The 13,884-nt window shown below is 46.1% G+C and overlaps 1 protein-coding gene across 1 annotated transcript in view; it reads right to left on the bottom strand.

Moving 5' to 3' along the window:
- LOC110198964 (lysosomal acid lipase/cholesteryl ester hydrolase) overlaps positions 1-13,830 on the bottom strand; it is a 38,774-nt gene extending 24,944 nt beyond the window's left edge. Inside the window, exons 1-3 of the mRNA XM_020973617.2 lie at positions 13,647-13,830; positions 10,445-10,574; positions 6,418-6,535 (exon numbers count right to left, since the gene is read on the bottom strand). Coding sequence (XP_020829276.1) covers positions 6,418-6,535; positions 10,445-10,574; positions 13,647-13,675 — 277 coding nt within the window. The 5' untranslated portion in view covers positions 13,676-13,830. The remainder of the gene's footprint in view (positions 1-6,417; positions 6,536-10,444; positions 10,575-13,646) is intronic.
- Positions 13,831-13,884: the final 54 nt, after the last annotated feature.

Raw genomic sequence — 13,884 nt, 5'->3', positions numbered from 1 at the left:
TCCTTATCTAAAGTGGAGAGAACTAGATTGCCCAGACTGGTGTCTTAACCATGAACAACCCCTAATTGTGCTCAGAGCCCAGAAGAAGCTTTATATCTGGTCTCCCAGAGGAGATTAAGGCCGAGAATTGGCCCCAACCCCAAGCTGGGAGGCCCAGGGTAAACAAGACACAGCCTCCCAGGCCCAGCCCCTGGGCTGCATCAGATAAGAGACCTTTCAGAAGGCTGAGACAACCTAGCTCGCAATCTGAGTAGGTTAGCTCTCGAGCAAATGCCCTAGCTGTTTGCTAAAGTTTATCTCAACAAGCTTGTGTCAAGATCCAGAGTCAGCTGGAGGATCTGAGCCTCCATGTCCTCAACAGTCAAATGGGCATGATAATAGCATCTGCTTCACACGGTTGTTGTGGATCAAAGAAGCCAACATATGTTTGCATGCCATCGCCCGTCCTTTGTTTTCAAAGAGGGCCAGCACATAAGGTGACATCTTGGCTCCTGTGTGATCTGGATTGAAGTGAGGCAGAGCTGCACGAAGGCAGCAGCCTCCCTCTCTCTTCCAGAGTCATGGAATCCAGTGACAGGACAAAAGTCGGGATCACTGGGGAGGGGCTGGGATGCAGAGGACAACCTTGGTGTCTTTGATTCCTGACCAAACCTCTAAGCAGCCCAGAAAGCCTGCCTCAGCCACCGTCCTGGCCACTGGAGCAAATGTTCTCATCCGCCCATTCTGCCAAAGACAGTCTCTATGTGTTTAGGGTAGACATCCCCCTAACTCATCGATGGGTTTGAGGCCTGTCAGTTACCCTCCACTTGGGTTAGCCCATCATTTTCCATGGTGTGACTGCTGTGCATGCTGCAGCTTCTTGGAGCCACAGGTAAGAGTCAGATGAATAAGTGGACACCAAAGGTGGACAAGCAGCCCTGAGGGGGGCTCGGCAAGCCCTCGTACTAGAAATACTAGTCTGCCTTGAACACCCCTATACCCCAAAAATACTGAAGTGGTTTGCCATTTCCTTCTCCTGCTCATTTTACAGTTGAGGGATCAAGGCAAATGACTTGCTCAGGGTCACAGAGCTAGTAAGAGTCTGAAGCCAGATTTGAACTCAGGAAGATGGGTCTTCCTGCCTCCAGGCCTGGTGCTCTATCCACTGTGCCAGTATAAACTGAAAGATCTTTTGCAAGCCTGTTGATGCCATAAACTACAACTGAGGCAATCCTTGACTCTTTACCTACCTCTTTTCTCCCAACCTGTCCATCTCTCCCAGAGCCACTACCAATGTGTTGTTATGATCAATTGGTGTTAACAAGGACTGGGGAGGGGGAGAGGCAAAGGGAGTGATGATGAGGGCCAAAGAGGTGCCTCCAGTTAGAGCTCCCCCATGAACATGGTCCCAGAAACCTTGCTCTGTGGTCAGAGTTCTGGACCTGTACTGGGGAAGGGGGAGGGGAGGAAAAACAGGAGGAGGGGAGGAAGGGAGAAAAGGAGAAACATAGTCAATAGGGAGCTGATCTGGGTTCAAGCCCTACCTCTGATCCATCTAGGCTCTACGACCCTGGGCAAGTCACTTGGCCCCAGGTAAGTCTCTAAGACTCAAGTCACAGAGGGGGGCATGTGAACTGGTAAAGGAAATACTTCGCTGGTTGCTCTCTGTGGTGCTGAAATCACAGGTTCATCCCAATAATCATAATTATTAGTACGTTTGCAAAGTTCTTTATCTGACCCTTACAACAACCCCTGCAGGGTGGAAGCTATCTTCTCCCCCCCCCAAAGCCTGCCTCAGGCACTTCCTGGACAACCCTCTGTTCCTCAGTGTGCATATCTGTAAAATGGACATCATAATTGAAATCCTTCCCCACCCCACCCCCGGGGTTGCTGTGGGGAATGCCATATGCCTTGAGCTAGAAGGACTTTGGAGAGCTTCTAAACCAACTCCTACATTTTTCCAGATAAGCAAACTGAGGCCCAGAGAGGGGAAGTGATTTGCTCAGGGTCACACAAAGAGTGAATGGAAGAGGAACTCAGGTCCTCTGACTCCAAATAAAATGCTCTTGGCACAGTGCTAAAGGCAGGAGACCAAGGAATGAGTGGCTTGAACATTAGGAGGCCCTACTGATCAGGCTAGACAGAAACAATCAAGCGATCAACATTACTTAAGAGCCTACTATGTGCCAGGCACTAAGTGCTGGGAATACAGAAAGGTGAAAGACAGTCTCTGCTGTCAACAATCATGGAGACCTCGAATCCCAAGTTGGAAAGGTCCTCAGGCCCATCTAGACCAACCTGAACCACACTGAGAACTCCCTCCATAGCATCCCTCACAACTAGTCAGTCAATGAGTATTTATTGAGTACTTACTATGTGCCAAGCACTGCAGACACAAAGAACTTTCAAACCTCAGTCCCTGCCCTCAAGGAGCTCACATTCATCCAAACCTTTGCCTGGAGCCCTCCAGCGAGGGGGAGAACACCACCTCCCAAAGGGGCGCATTTCACTTTGGGACGGCAAAGTCAGACAGAGGCACAACCAAGAGGGAAGCTTTAAAAGTAACACTCAGCACGTCTTACATGCATGTTTCTTCTCTTTTCTTTTTTTAAGCAAATAGTACAAAATGGAGATTTACAGTTTCATACAGAATCGTCTTTTTTGTATCCTGCTGAATAAATGGAAATGTTCTCTTTTGGGGGTTTGAAGTTCAGAATTTTCTTTTTAATTGTGCCTTCTTTTCCATCTCAGAGGGAAGGGCAGAATAATCGGGACCCAGCTCGAGATCCTCGAATAAACTATCAGAGCTAAATAAACCTATTTTAGAAAAAGAAATTGAACAGGCCATAAATGAGGTTCCTAAGAAAAGAGCACCAGGACCAGACAGATTTACAAGTGAATTCTGCCAAACATTTAAAGACCAACTAATTTCAATATTAAATCAATTATTTGAAATAACAGGCAAAGAAAGGATTCTATCAAACTCCTTTTATGAACAAATGTGGTGCTGATCCCTAAGCCAGGAAGAGCAAACACAGCAAAAGAAAATTATAGACCAATTTCACTAAAAAATATGGATGCAAAAATCTTGAATAAAATCCTAACTAGGACACTACAACAATATTTCACAAAGATTAGCCATCATGACCAAGTGGGATTTATGCCAGGAATGCAGGGATCGCACACTTACTGGACTGGTTTAAAGGACAGAAGGGAAAAAAATATTGTTTGAAGAACAGCTGTGAATGATTAAGCTATTGAGAATATTATAAATAATCAAATCAACTACGAAGGACCCATGAAGGAAGATGCCATCCACCCAGAGAGAGGGCTGGTGAATAGAAGTGTGCATAGCATGGTTTTACACAGAGTTACAAATCTGTCAAACAGTGGCCTTCTCTAGTATAGGATGGGGAGGGAGAAAGGAACTTAAAATGTAATTTTAAAAAAAAGTTAAATTTTAAAAATAAACTGTCAGAGCAAAAAGAGCCCTGCCTGGCCTTGCTCTCCAGCAACCTCTCTGTCCAGCCACTCCCAATTCTAAATCATCCTCAACTCTGATGGCCAAGCACATGCTAGACCTCGCCTCCTGGCTGGCTGCCAGGCTCAGGGCTCTCTCCACTATCTCAGCTTCAGCCTCTCTTTCTCCTTGAGTACACATTGATTATATTTTGACAGAGGCCACTACTGGTAATGGATAGGCACCGATCCAACTTTCATTCCCCAAAGGACCACATATTTGTCCTTACTCATTCAAGTGGAAAAGCCCAACACTCGGCCTATTTCCTCTTCTCGTCTACACAGACAGATCTTGTGCTCTGCTGACAGTCATGAGGTTCGTTTGTGCCTCACATGTCTATAACCTGGGGCCCTTGGGGGCCTGGGCTCCATCTTCTACCCTGGGCTCCATCTTTCCTCCCTCGGCTCCACCTTTCCTCCCTCAGCTCCACCTTTCCTCCCTCAGCTCCATCTTTCCTCCCTCAGCTCCATCTTTCCTCTCTCAGCTCCATCTTTCCATCCGAGGTTCCTCTCCTCCCAGTCCCTGATCCCTCCATCAGTGCAGTGGATTTAGAGTCACACAGTCCATCTTCAAAGGCCACAGAGTAGATGGGCTTTCTCTCTGAACAGACACATCCTTCTCCTCACTCTTTCACTCAATAGCTTTTGGCCACAGGAAGACACTGAGTCACAGAATTTAAGAGTTGGAGGGGACACTTCAGCAGTCATCAAGTCCAACCCATACCCCAAAAGGAATCCCTTCTGCCACACTTCCCCAACAAATGTTCATCCAGCCTCTGCTTGGAGACCCCCATGGACAGGGAACTCACCACTCCTCCAGGCAGCCCATGCCACTTCTGGACACCCCTAATCATTAGCAAATTTTTCCTGATACTCAGCCTAAGTTTGCCTCTTTGTGACTTCTACCCACTGCTCCTGCTTCTGGTCTGGGGGACCAAGAAAAATAAATCTAATGCCTCCTTCAAATACTTGAAGACAAACATCAAGTTTCCCCCTCCCCCCAGCCTGCCTATCCCCTACCACAACCCCCCAGTCTTCTCTGGGTCCTTCCCTTCTTTGCGTCTCATTTTCCTCAACTGGGAAGTGGCCTGGATTATCTCTGGAGCCCCCAGCTTGCCAAGGACCTTACTCCCAATCCTCTGCAGGCAAACCCTTCCTTTTATATTTCTAAGAAGCTACTGGGATAGGGTTTGCCTCGAGCTCCCCCAGAAGCCCAGAAGCTCTTTCAACCAAGGAGCAGAAGGCGAGTGAGGCAGAGGACGGAGGGATTCAGGCCTCTTCAATGGCTCAGACTTTCTGGGGCCTGATCCCAGAGCTGGTGTTGAGCAGCACCCTAGCCATGGATGGATCACTGAGACTTTCTACACAGTCACAATCCACACAAAGCATAATCACAGCATCTCTGAGGTAAACCACACAGCTTTGGAGACCCAGCTAGGGTAGATGAGAAACTGGGAAAAAACCTGGGAGAGCAAAAGCCAAATAGCCCCACTCTGATACCACCACTGCTAGCAATAGGAAATGAAGGAGAGAAGTCCCTGCTTTGTTCTTCCCCCTCCCCTGTCCCAGGAAAAGCAACAGGCCCTTCCCCCTTCTGATGGCAGAAAGTAAAAAGGAATTAAAAAGCTTCTTGATGAGAGTAAAAAATGGAGGGTATAAAAGCTGGCTTGAAGCTTAACACCAAAAACCTAAGATCTTGGCAACTTGTCCTATCACTTCCTGGTAAATGGGGGAGAAGAAATGGAAGCAGTGTCAGATTTTATATTCTAGGGTTCAAAGATCACTGCAGAGGGTGACTGCAGCCATGAAATTAAAAGACACTTGCTCCTTGGAAGGAAAGCTATGGTAAATTTGGACATCATACTAAAAAAGCAGAGCCATCACCTTACCAACAAAGGTCCATATAGTCAAAGCTCTGTTTTTTCCAGTAGTAATGCATGGCTGTGAGAGTTGGACTATAAAGAAAGCTGGGTGCTGTGGAATACACGATTTCAAGTTGTGGTGCTGGAGAAGACTTTTGAGAGCTCCTTGGACAGCAAGGAGATCAAATCAGTCAGTACTTAAGGAAATGAATTCAGGCTCTTCGCTGGAAGGTCAAATACTGAATCTAAAGTTTAAATACTTTGGCCACATAATGAGAAGATGGGACTCAATGGAAAAGACTGAGGTTGGGAAAGATTGAAGGCAAAAGGAAAGGGGATGGCAGAGGATGAGATGGATAGATGGCATCATGGAAACAATGAACATGAGCATGGACAGACTTCAGAAGAAAGTGGGGGCCAGAAGGGCCTGGCGTGCTGTGGTCCATGGGGTCACGAAAAGTCGGACGTGAATGAATGACTGGCAGCTTCCCTCCCAGATCCCCATGTCAGCACTGATTTGAGCCTACATTCCTTCCCTCCACCAGGCCCTTGAGAGAAGATGCTTCTTCTTACTTTGTTTTTCCTTTAAAACAGGAAGCATTTATCAACATTGTTTACTTTAGAGAGTTTTAGCTTAGAGTCTTATAGACAAGGACCCTTCTGGGTTCCCAGGTTGAAAAATCCTGACAAAGGGATGATATTCTCATCTGCTGCAGTCAGTCTCTGAGAGCTGGCCCCCTCCCAGAGGCTGCCCTTCCTCATTCATTCATTCATTCATTCATTTATTTGATAAGCATTTATTAAGTACCTGCTAGGTACAAAAGCATTGTACTCACTGGGATACCAGGCAAACAAAATAGTCTCTGCCCTCCTGCAGCATCTGTCCCATTGGAGGTGGGGAGAGGTTTTCAACACACCCCATACAAGGGGCTGCTGTTTTATATCATTAGAAACCTAGCAATCATCAACAAAAAATAAACACTGCAAAAATCCAAAGTAATAGGCATAATATGCCCCAAATAAATGGGAGGCATTTTTCCCTTGGAAATCTCCATACCTTTGCCCCATCCATTCTTTCTGCCATGTGGAATTCGGTTAACGTTTAGGATGTAGCCATCATCGGTCACAACATCATACTCCTCACTGGGAAAGCCCCAGTAGGAGATAATTTCACTCTGTAGGGAGAAAAAATCAAATGGTGACTCGGGGGGGAAAACCTGAGGACAGCCAAGAGATTAATGGGGGAAAGGGGGAGGGGGCAATAACGTTCATCAGACTGGACAGGAGACCATATCTTTCCAATTATTAAATGAGGCCCAGCCTTCTCAAGATCATTCATGGGGCAGGCCACAGGACATCCCTAAACAGGTCTCTTCGAATCCCACCGTCCATATGAAAAGAGTCTAGTGTCCAGAGACTCAAACCAACTCTCCGTCTGCTATAAATGTGGGTCCCATTCACCTTCCAACATGGCCAATGTGTTGATTGGTTTTGTTTGACTATATTTACCTGTTATGAAGGAGAGCTTGGCAGGGGGCGGGGAGGGGGTGAATTGGTGGGTAGTCATAGATATGAAAAAAAATCACAGAAGAAAGCAAAAATAAGTTCAGAAAGGAGCACTGAAAAATAAGCAGGATTGAGTTACAACTTTGTTACATTGAATCTACGTTGTTTTCTATGTAACAGACATGCAAGTTCAGTCTCATACCTCATTGCTTTTTGTTTTTTGGGTATTGGAATGTTTGTTTTTGTTGGTGACAGATATGTTAATAATAAAAAACGATTTTATTTTAGTGGATCCCCAGCTTGGTCCAGGCATTGGGAGCCTTTCCCGCCCCTCGGGTCTTTATCTTCCCAGCAAAGGAGCAGAGATTGCTCCCTCTTGTTGACGGAGACTTTTGAGCCCTGCTCTTCACCAAGCTCTCCCTCCTCACCCTTCTGCCTTAGCTTCCCCAGCTTTCACAGGCTGCCTTTCTTCTTCCTGACTGTTGGCACTGTCTCTTCTCCCATTACCTTCCATCTACTCTGTATGTACCTTGTATGCATCTCTTTAGGTGCATGAAGTCTCCCCTACTAGAATGGGAGCTCCCTGAGGCCAGGCACCATTTTTTTTTGCCTTTCTTTATATCGTCAGTGTTTAGCATAACACCTAACACATAGTAAGGGCTCGGTATGTGTTTATTGACTGATTGCCTACTATGGAGCTGAACATCCCAGGACTTCTTTCTCCTCTTCCAGGGCCAAATCCTACTCACTCAGAATTGCCAAATCTACCATTGCCCTTCTGATGTCCTGAACCACAGGGGACCCTCTCTTCCTCCTAGGTCCTTCTAGGCCTACCCCACAACTCCATTAGGTTGTTAAGTTGATCCTATGGATCCACTCAAAAGCTGAAGGAAGAGAAGGAACTGAAGCCAAGGGGAAAGAAGCCAGTGACTTATTCCTTTTCTCTCTTTGGGTGACCTCTGATCCAGTTTCCATATGAATATACTATAGATTGCACTCAAGTGAAGAGTCTCCTCCACTCCTCAGGGAACTTACTAGCCCCCACTCCAACACCCCCATGGGTTATTCAGGCCCCTACTTCTCCTTTTCACAGCCAATGGTTTCTCCAATTAGAGGATAAAAAGGAGAACAAGAAGAACTAAAATCAACAAAACCGATTCTATTCAAAGGTCTTGGGGAAGAGCAGGGTGTGGGACAAAAGGTTAAAAATGGAAATGAAAAAGAGAAGTTAAAACCAGTGGCTGAGAGTGACCGACTTGACTCAGCTAAATGACCAATCGGGCGGCAGCTACCCCAATCCCAAATGTCATGGCAATGTCAAAAATGACAAGCCTCACTTACTAATCAGCCGTGATCTTCCCCTTAAATTCAATCAAAAGGGCATTTATTAGTCACTAACTATATGCCAGGTGGTAGGAAATTAAAGACAAAATGAAAAGCAGGCCCTGTCTTCAGGGGGCTTGCATTCTGTTGGGAGGATGCAACATGGGAATGAAACAAAATGAGAAACTTGATGAACTGAAAGGGGAGAAAACACTGAGGACTAGGAAGAGCAGGGCTGGCTTCCTAGAGGTGATGCCTGACCTGAGCCCATTCAAAAGAGTGGAGGGGAGTGGAGGGTTGCTTTTCTGAGCTCTGGGAATGCCTGGACAAAGGCCCAGAGGTGGGAGATGGAAGGCTGACAGTGAAACAACAGGTAAAGTAGCTTGGTATGCACAAGGATTGGGAGCACAGAGGATCTTACCAAATATGAAAAGAAGGCTTTCAAGTCCTTTTCCAAAAACCTTATTTTTGTTTTAAAAATGGGAAGATTCTCAATGGAGCATTTTCAACAAGACAGACAGCAAAGGCTGTGCCAGTAAAGGGAGCACCCACACCGAGGAGGTCTGAGAGCCCTAGCACTTATCCATCTCTGTATGTGCTGGCTCCTTCCAAGTAGTCACCTTGGAAGGATCGATACTTATTCCAACAATGCCAAAACCTCTGCAGCGCTCCTCTTTATGAGACCACATAAACCACACTGGATTATCAGCCTGTCTACTCCATGAACCTGCCTCATTTCTTGAGCAAAAATAAGATTTTCCCCAAGGAGACCACCTACTGTATTCATCAGACTGCTCTGCAAATGGCATTTAGGATACTGAAAAAGAGGAGGCAGTGTGGTACAGTGGGAAGAGAATTGGCTCTAGAGTCTGAGGCCCTGGGTTCAAGTCCTGCCTGTGTGACCTTGGGCCAATCACTCTCCCCAAGCCTCAGTTTCCTTAGCTGTAAAATGAGGTCAGACTAGATGGCCTTGGAGGTCCCTTCCCTCTATAGCTCTAGGGTCTTAAAATCTGTGAACATGACAGAGAAGGCCTCATGGGTTTGTCTGAAATCATCAGTCATTAACTTTGACAGCCTTGGCCCTTCTCAGCAATGCAAGGATCTAAAACATCTCCAAGAGTGATGGAAAATGCTATCCACATCCAAAGAAAGAACTGCAGATCGGAGCAGACTATTTTCCCTTTTTTTTTCTTCTGTTTTGTTTTGTTTCCTCTTTCTGGTGGTTCCTCCTATTGGTTCTAATTCTTCTTTACAATATGACTAATGTGAAAATATGTTTAATAGGAATGTATATCAGATTGGATGCTGTCTTGGGGAAGGAGGTGGAAAAGGAGGGGGAGAAAATTTAAAACTCAAAAGCTTATGGAAGTGATTGTCGACAAATCAAAAAAATTAATAAAAAAAATTTTAAAAAGCAAACTAAAAACATCAGTCATGCCACTTTTTAATCATCTTGGAGATGCTGCAACTTTGCATGATTGGGCCAAATTTAATTAGCATGATGGTCATCGTGAAACCGGGGGAGGCCGAAACTGACTTGGAAAAAACCACCTCACTCCTATATTCAGTGAGGTTAAGAATGATCTGGGGGTGGCAGGCTTGGGTGTATTTTCTGACCAATGAAAAGAAGGAATGAGGAAAGGAATCATTTAACCTTGAATGAATGTGCTAGACTGAAGGAGAAAGGAAGAAAAGGGAAGGGAGGAGGAGGAGAGAGAGAGAGACAGAGAGAGACAGTGACAGACAGAGAGAGACATTAGAGAAGGGAGAGGAAGGAAAGAAAAGAGGGGGAGAGAAGGAGATGAAGGTGAGGAGAGGGAATAGAAGAGGAGGAGAAGAGATGAAGAAGAGAGAGGAGAAAAGAAGGAAGAATAGAGAGATGAGAGGGAGGAGAGGAAGAAGAGAAGAAATGAAGAGAGAGGGAGGGAAGAGAGATGAAGGAGAGAGGAGAGGAAAGAGGAAAAGAGAAGAAAGAAGGGGAGGGAGAAGAGACAGGGAAGGTGGAGAGAGAAGGAGAGAAAGGAGAGAAGGAAAGAAGAGAAGAAGGGAAGAGAGGGGAGAGAAAGAAAAATGAAGGAGATGGGGGTGGAAACAGCATCTTAAGGGTTGGGCCAAAAGAAAGATTGGGAGGAAGAAGAAGCAACTATGAGCCGAATCCCAATGTCAACTCCTCAGGGAGGCAGAGCAGGCCCCAGAAAGCTGCCACAGACTTTTTTCTCCCAAGCATTCCCCAAATCTCCTTGGAGGAAACTCACAATATTCATGTATGCTTCAGGATTCACATGTCTCTTCTTCCTGGAATCTTCCTCTGAATGCACCAAGCCAAGGACCACAGAGGCCGCCAGGATCAAAAGCCACTTTGGCATTCTGCACAGAATAAGGTAGCTGTTAACAAAGGAGCATTGTAACAATAATGATCAAACTTGACCCTAGACGAGAGTTGAAAAAATGTACCTCTCTCCCTTAAAGGCAGAGTTGGGGGACTAGGGGTGGGAAGCATGGGATATACTCTCAGATTCTACATATTGGTTGATTTTGCTTAAGATGTCCCTAGCTGTTAATAACCAGCTACAACACTGTGAGGTCCATTCTGTAGAGCAATTCAGAACTATGTCCAAAGGGCTATAAAGCCAGGCATACTCTTTGACCTAGCAATACCACTATTACATCTGTATCCTAAAAGAGATTTTAAAAAAAAAAGGACCTATATATACAAAAACATTTATAGCAGCTCTTTTCTGGGGGGCAGAGAATTAGAAATTGAGGGGATGCCCATCAATTGGGGAATGGCTGAACAAGTTGCGGTATGTGATTATGATGGAATCTACTGTGCTATAAGAAATGATGAGCAGGATGCTCTCAGAAAAACCTGGAAGGACTTGCATGGACTGATGCAAAGTGATGTGTACCTGTACAAAGTAAGAGCAATATTGTAAGATAATCAGCTGTGACTGACTTAGCTGTTCTCAGCAATACAATGATCAAGACAACCCTGAAGGACTTACAATGAAAAATGCTCTCCATCCCCAGAGAAAGAACTGACGGTGTCTGAATACTGATTGAAGCGTATTTTTTTTAAACTTTCTTTATGTCTCTTGATTTTTTCTCTATTTTTCTTTCACAATGTGACTATCATGGAAGTGTTTTGCATGACTACACATTATAACCTATATTGAATTGCTTGCTTTTTCAATGAGGGGATGAGGAGGAAGGAAGGGAGAGAATTTGGAACTCAAGAGTTTTAAAAGCAAATGTTAAAAATTGTTTTTACATGTAACTGGGGGAAAATAAAATACTAAATAAACAACTTTTTTAAAAAATGCTGTGAGGACCCATGTCTTCTCACAGTTTCATCTCCTCCTCAGCCCCTGGCATTGTACTCTCTTCATACAGCAGGAGTTTCATAAATGCCTGCTGTTTTGAATTAAATTATGATCCTCTAAAAAACCACCAAAAGCAATTTTTATGTCAATGGATTCAAAGGAAAAAAAATTATTCTGTCTTTATGACTAAGCAAAAAAAAATTTTTTTTATTGCCTGAACTGAAAGAGAGGGAAGAGAGAAAGACAAAGGAGCCCTCCCCTCAGGCCCACTAACATCTGACCAAGTGACCAAGCTTTCCACCACCCGCATCTCCCATACCCTTTGCCCTGAATGTAAATGTTAACTTCTCCCCTAGAAAGCCTGAGTGGGCAATCACAGAAGAGGAAAACTCAACAACAATGAAGGTTAATCTATCTCCTCCTAAGGTTAATCTATCTCCCCCCTAACACACTCTCTCTCAATAGTTTCTTTCTCTCTCTCTCTCTCTCTCTCTCTCTCTCTCTCTCTCTCTCTCTCTCTCTCTCTCTCTCTCTCTCTCTCTCCCTCTCTCTCTCTCTCTTTCTCTCCTGCTCTCTGTCTCTTTCTGCCTGTCTCTTAGATCTGAACCGTCTCCTCCCCACTTAGCGCCAGCCTCCATTCCCTCCTGGTCCCTGGCAGAATGACACATCAAGAGGGTCATCGTCGGTTTTCTCCAAGAAAAGTGAAACGCCATAGAGAATGCACATGAGGGGAAGAAGAGTGAGCAGGAGCCTCCAGCTTCTTGACCTCCTGCCTCTACCTAACACCAAATGATAGTAACTTCCAATGATTCAACATTAAAGCTGAGACCTCCAAGGCTGAGACAGTTTTGAAGAAGCATTTGCATTCAAATCTTGCCTTTGCCACCTCCCCACCTTACCTGTGGGACCTTCAGTGAGTCACTACTTCTCAGGGCCTCAGTTTCCCCATTTGGGCTAGCTGACTTCTAAGTTCCCTCCTGGCTCTGAATGTCCTCACTGGGAAGTCACTGGTGTGAGATCAGAGGGGTCTCAGAGGCCATCTGCTCCAGCCTCCTTATTTTATAGATGAGGAGACAAGCCTGGGGAGGCTGGGACCCAGGCAGATAGAGGATTTGAACCAAGGTCTACCGACTCCTTGTCTTCTCTTTCCATTGCAACCAACACACCTTCCACATCTAGGGAGTTTCAGGAATGGAACTGGAACCCAGTCCTGTTCTCTGTCCACTCCACAGTCCCTTCCTCTCCATCAACTTGAAAGCATTTATCCAGCAGATCCAGGGGTCAGTTTGCATGCTATCTTCCACATTAGAAAACCCTCTTTTTGAACGCAGTGGCTATGCTATGTTCTTGACTTTCTTTGTATCCCCAGAACTTAGCACAATGCCTGGCATGGCACATAGGAGGGCTTAATAAATGCTAGTCGACTGACTGCCAGGCACTAGGGATACACATACTGAAAAGAAAAAAAAATCCTTCAAAGAATTTACATTCAATTAGAAGGCAAGAAGCTACAGCTAAGACTCAGTTTGGAAAGGAATCAAAGGTGGGTAGGTGAACACAGACGAAAGTAAAGCTGATCACTTAAGTAAATCTACATCCTTTGCCTCCTCCCCTCCAAAACCGAAATTAACTCTATCCGTAGATGACCCTTCGCACAAGCTCTGCATAAAATTTCTAACACACACGCACACACACACACACACACACACACACACACACACACACACACGAAAGACCCTTTCTGGTTGTTCGGGGCCAGACGGTGCCCAGGGGTGCCAGCTAGCACTCAAAACCTTCCTAAAGCCCATCGAGTCCAGCCTTTCGTTTCCAAGGGGAAATTGGGTGCCTTGCCCAATGGTCGCAAGAGTTTCCCGCTGGAAAGGACTTTGGCCATCCTCTTGAGAAAGCAGCCCGCCTCAGCTTACAGCGGGGAAAGTGAAGGCAGGGACAACTTAACTGAGTTGCCCAAGGCCACCCAAGTACACTGGCAGAGGAGACCTGGAGGACAGGGGTCAGCGCTCGCAACTCTCGTACCTCAGCCCCCAAGCCCAGAGCCCGGAGATTCTGGACCCGCCACCCCTCCCAGTTCGTCCTCTCCAGGATCCAGCTGCCCGCAGCTGCCAAGCAGACTCACCTGAAGAGCAACCAGGGCCTATTTGGCATGCGTGGCGGGGGTGCTGGTCAAGTAGGACCAGGGAGGGAAGAGCCGGGAGGGAAAGAGGCACGGGCTGCCCCTCCCCAGGCCCTGGGGACCCCCGCTCAGGCTACCGCGGGCGGCCAATCAGGAGCGCCGGCGCCGGGGAAGTGGCATCCCAGCTCCTCCTAGGTCTGGGCTCGGAGGCTGGTGACTCGCTCCTGACAGCGGGCGCAGC

This window comes from Phascolarctos cinereus, unplaced genomic scaffold (assembly GCF_003287225.1).
Source record: "Phascolarctos cinereus isolate Bilbo 61053 unplaced genomic scaffold, phaCin_HiC Scaffold_3;HRSCAF=262, whole genome shotgun sequence".
NCBI lineage: Eukaryota > Metazoa > Chordata > Mammalia > Diprotodontia > Phascolarctidae > Phascolarctos > Phascolarctos cinereus.
This window is presented reverse-complemented; position numbering and strand designations above follow the sequence as displayed.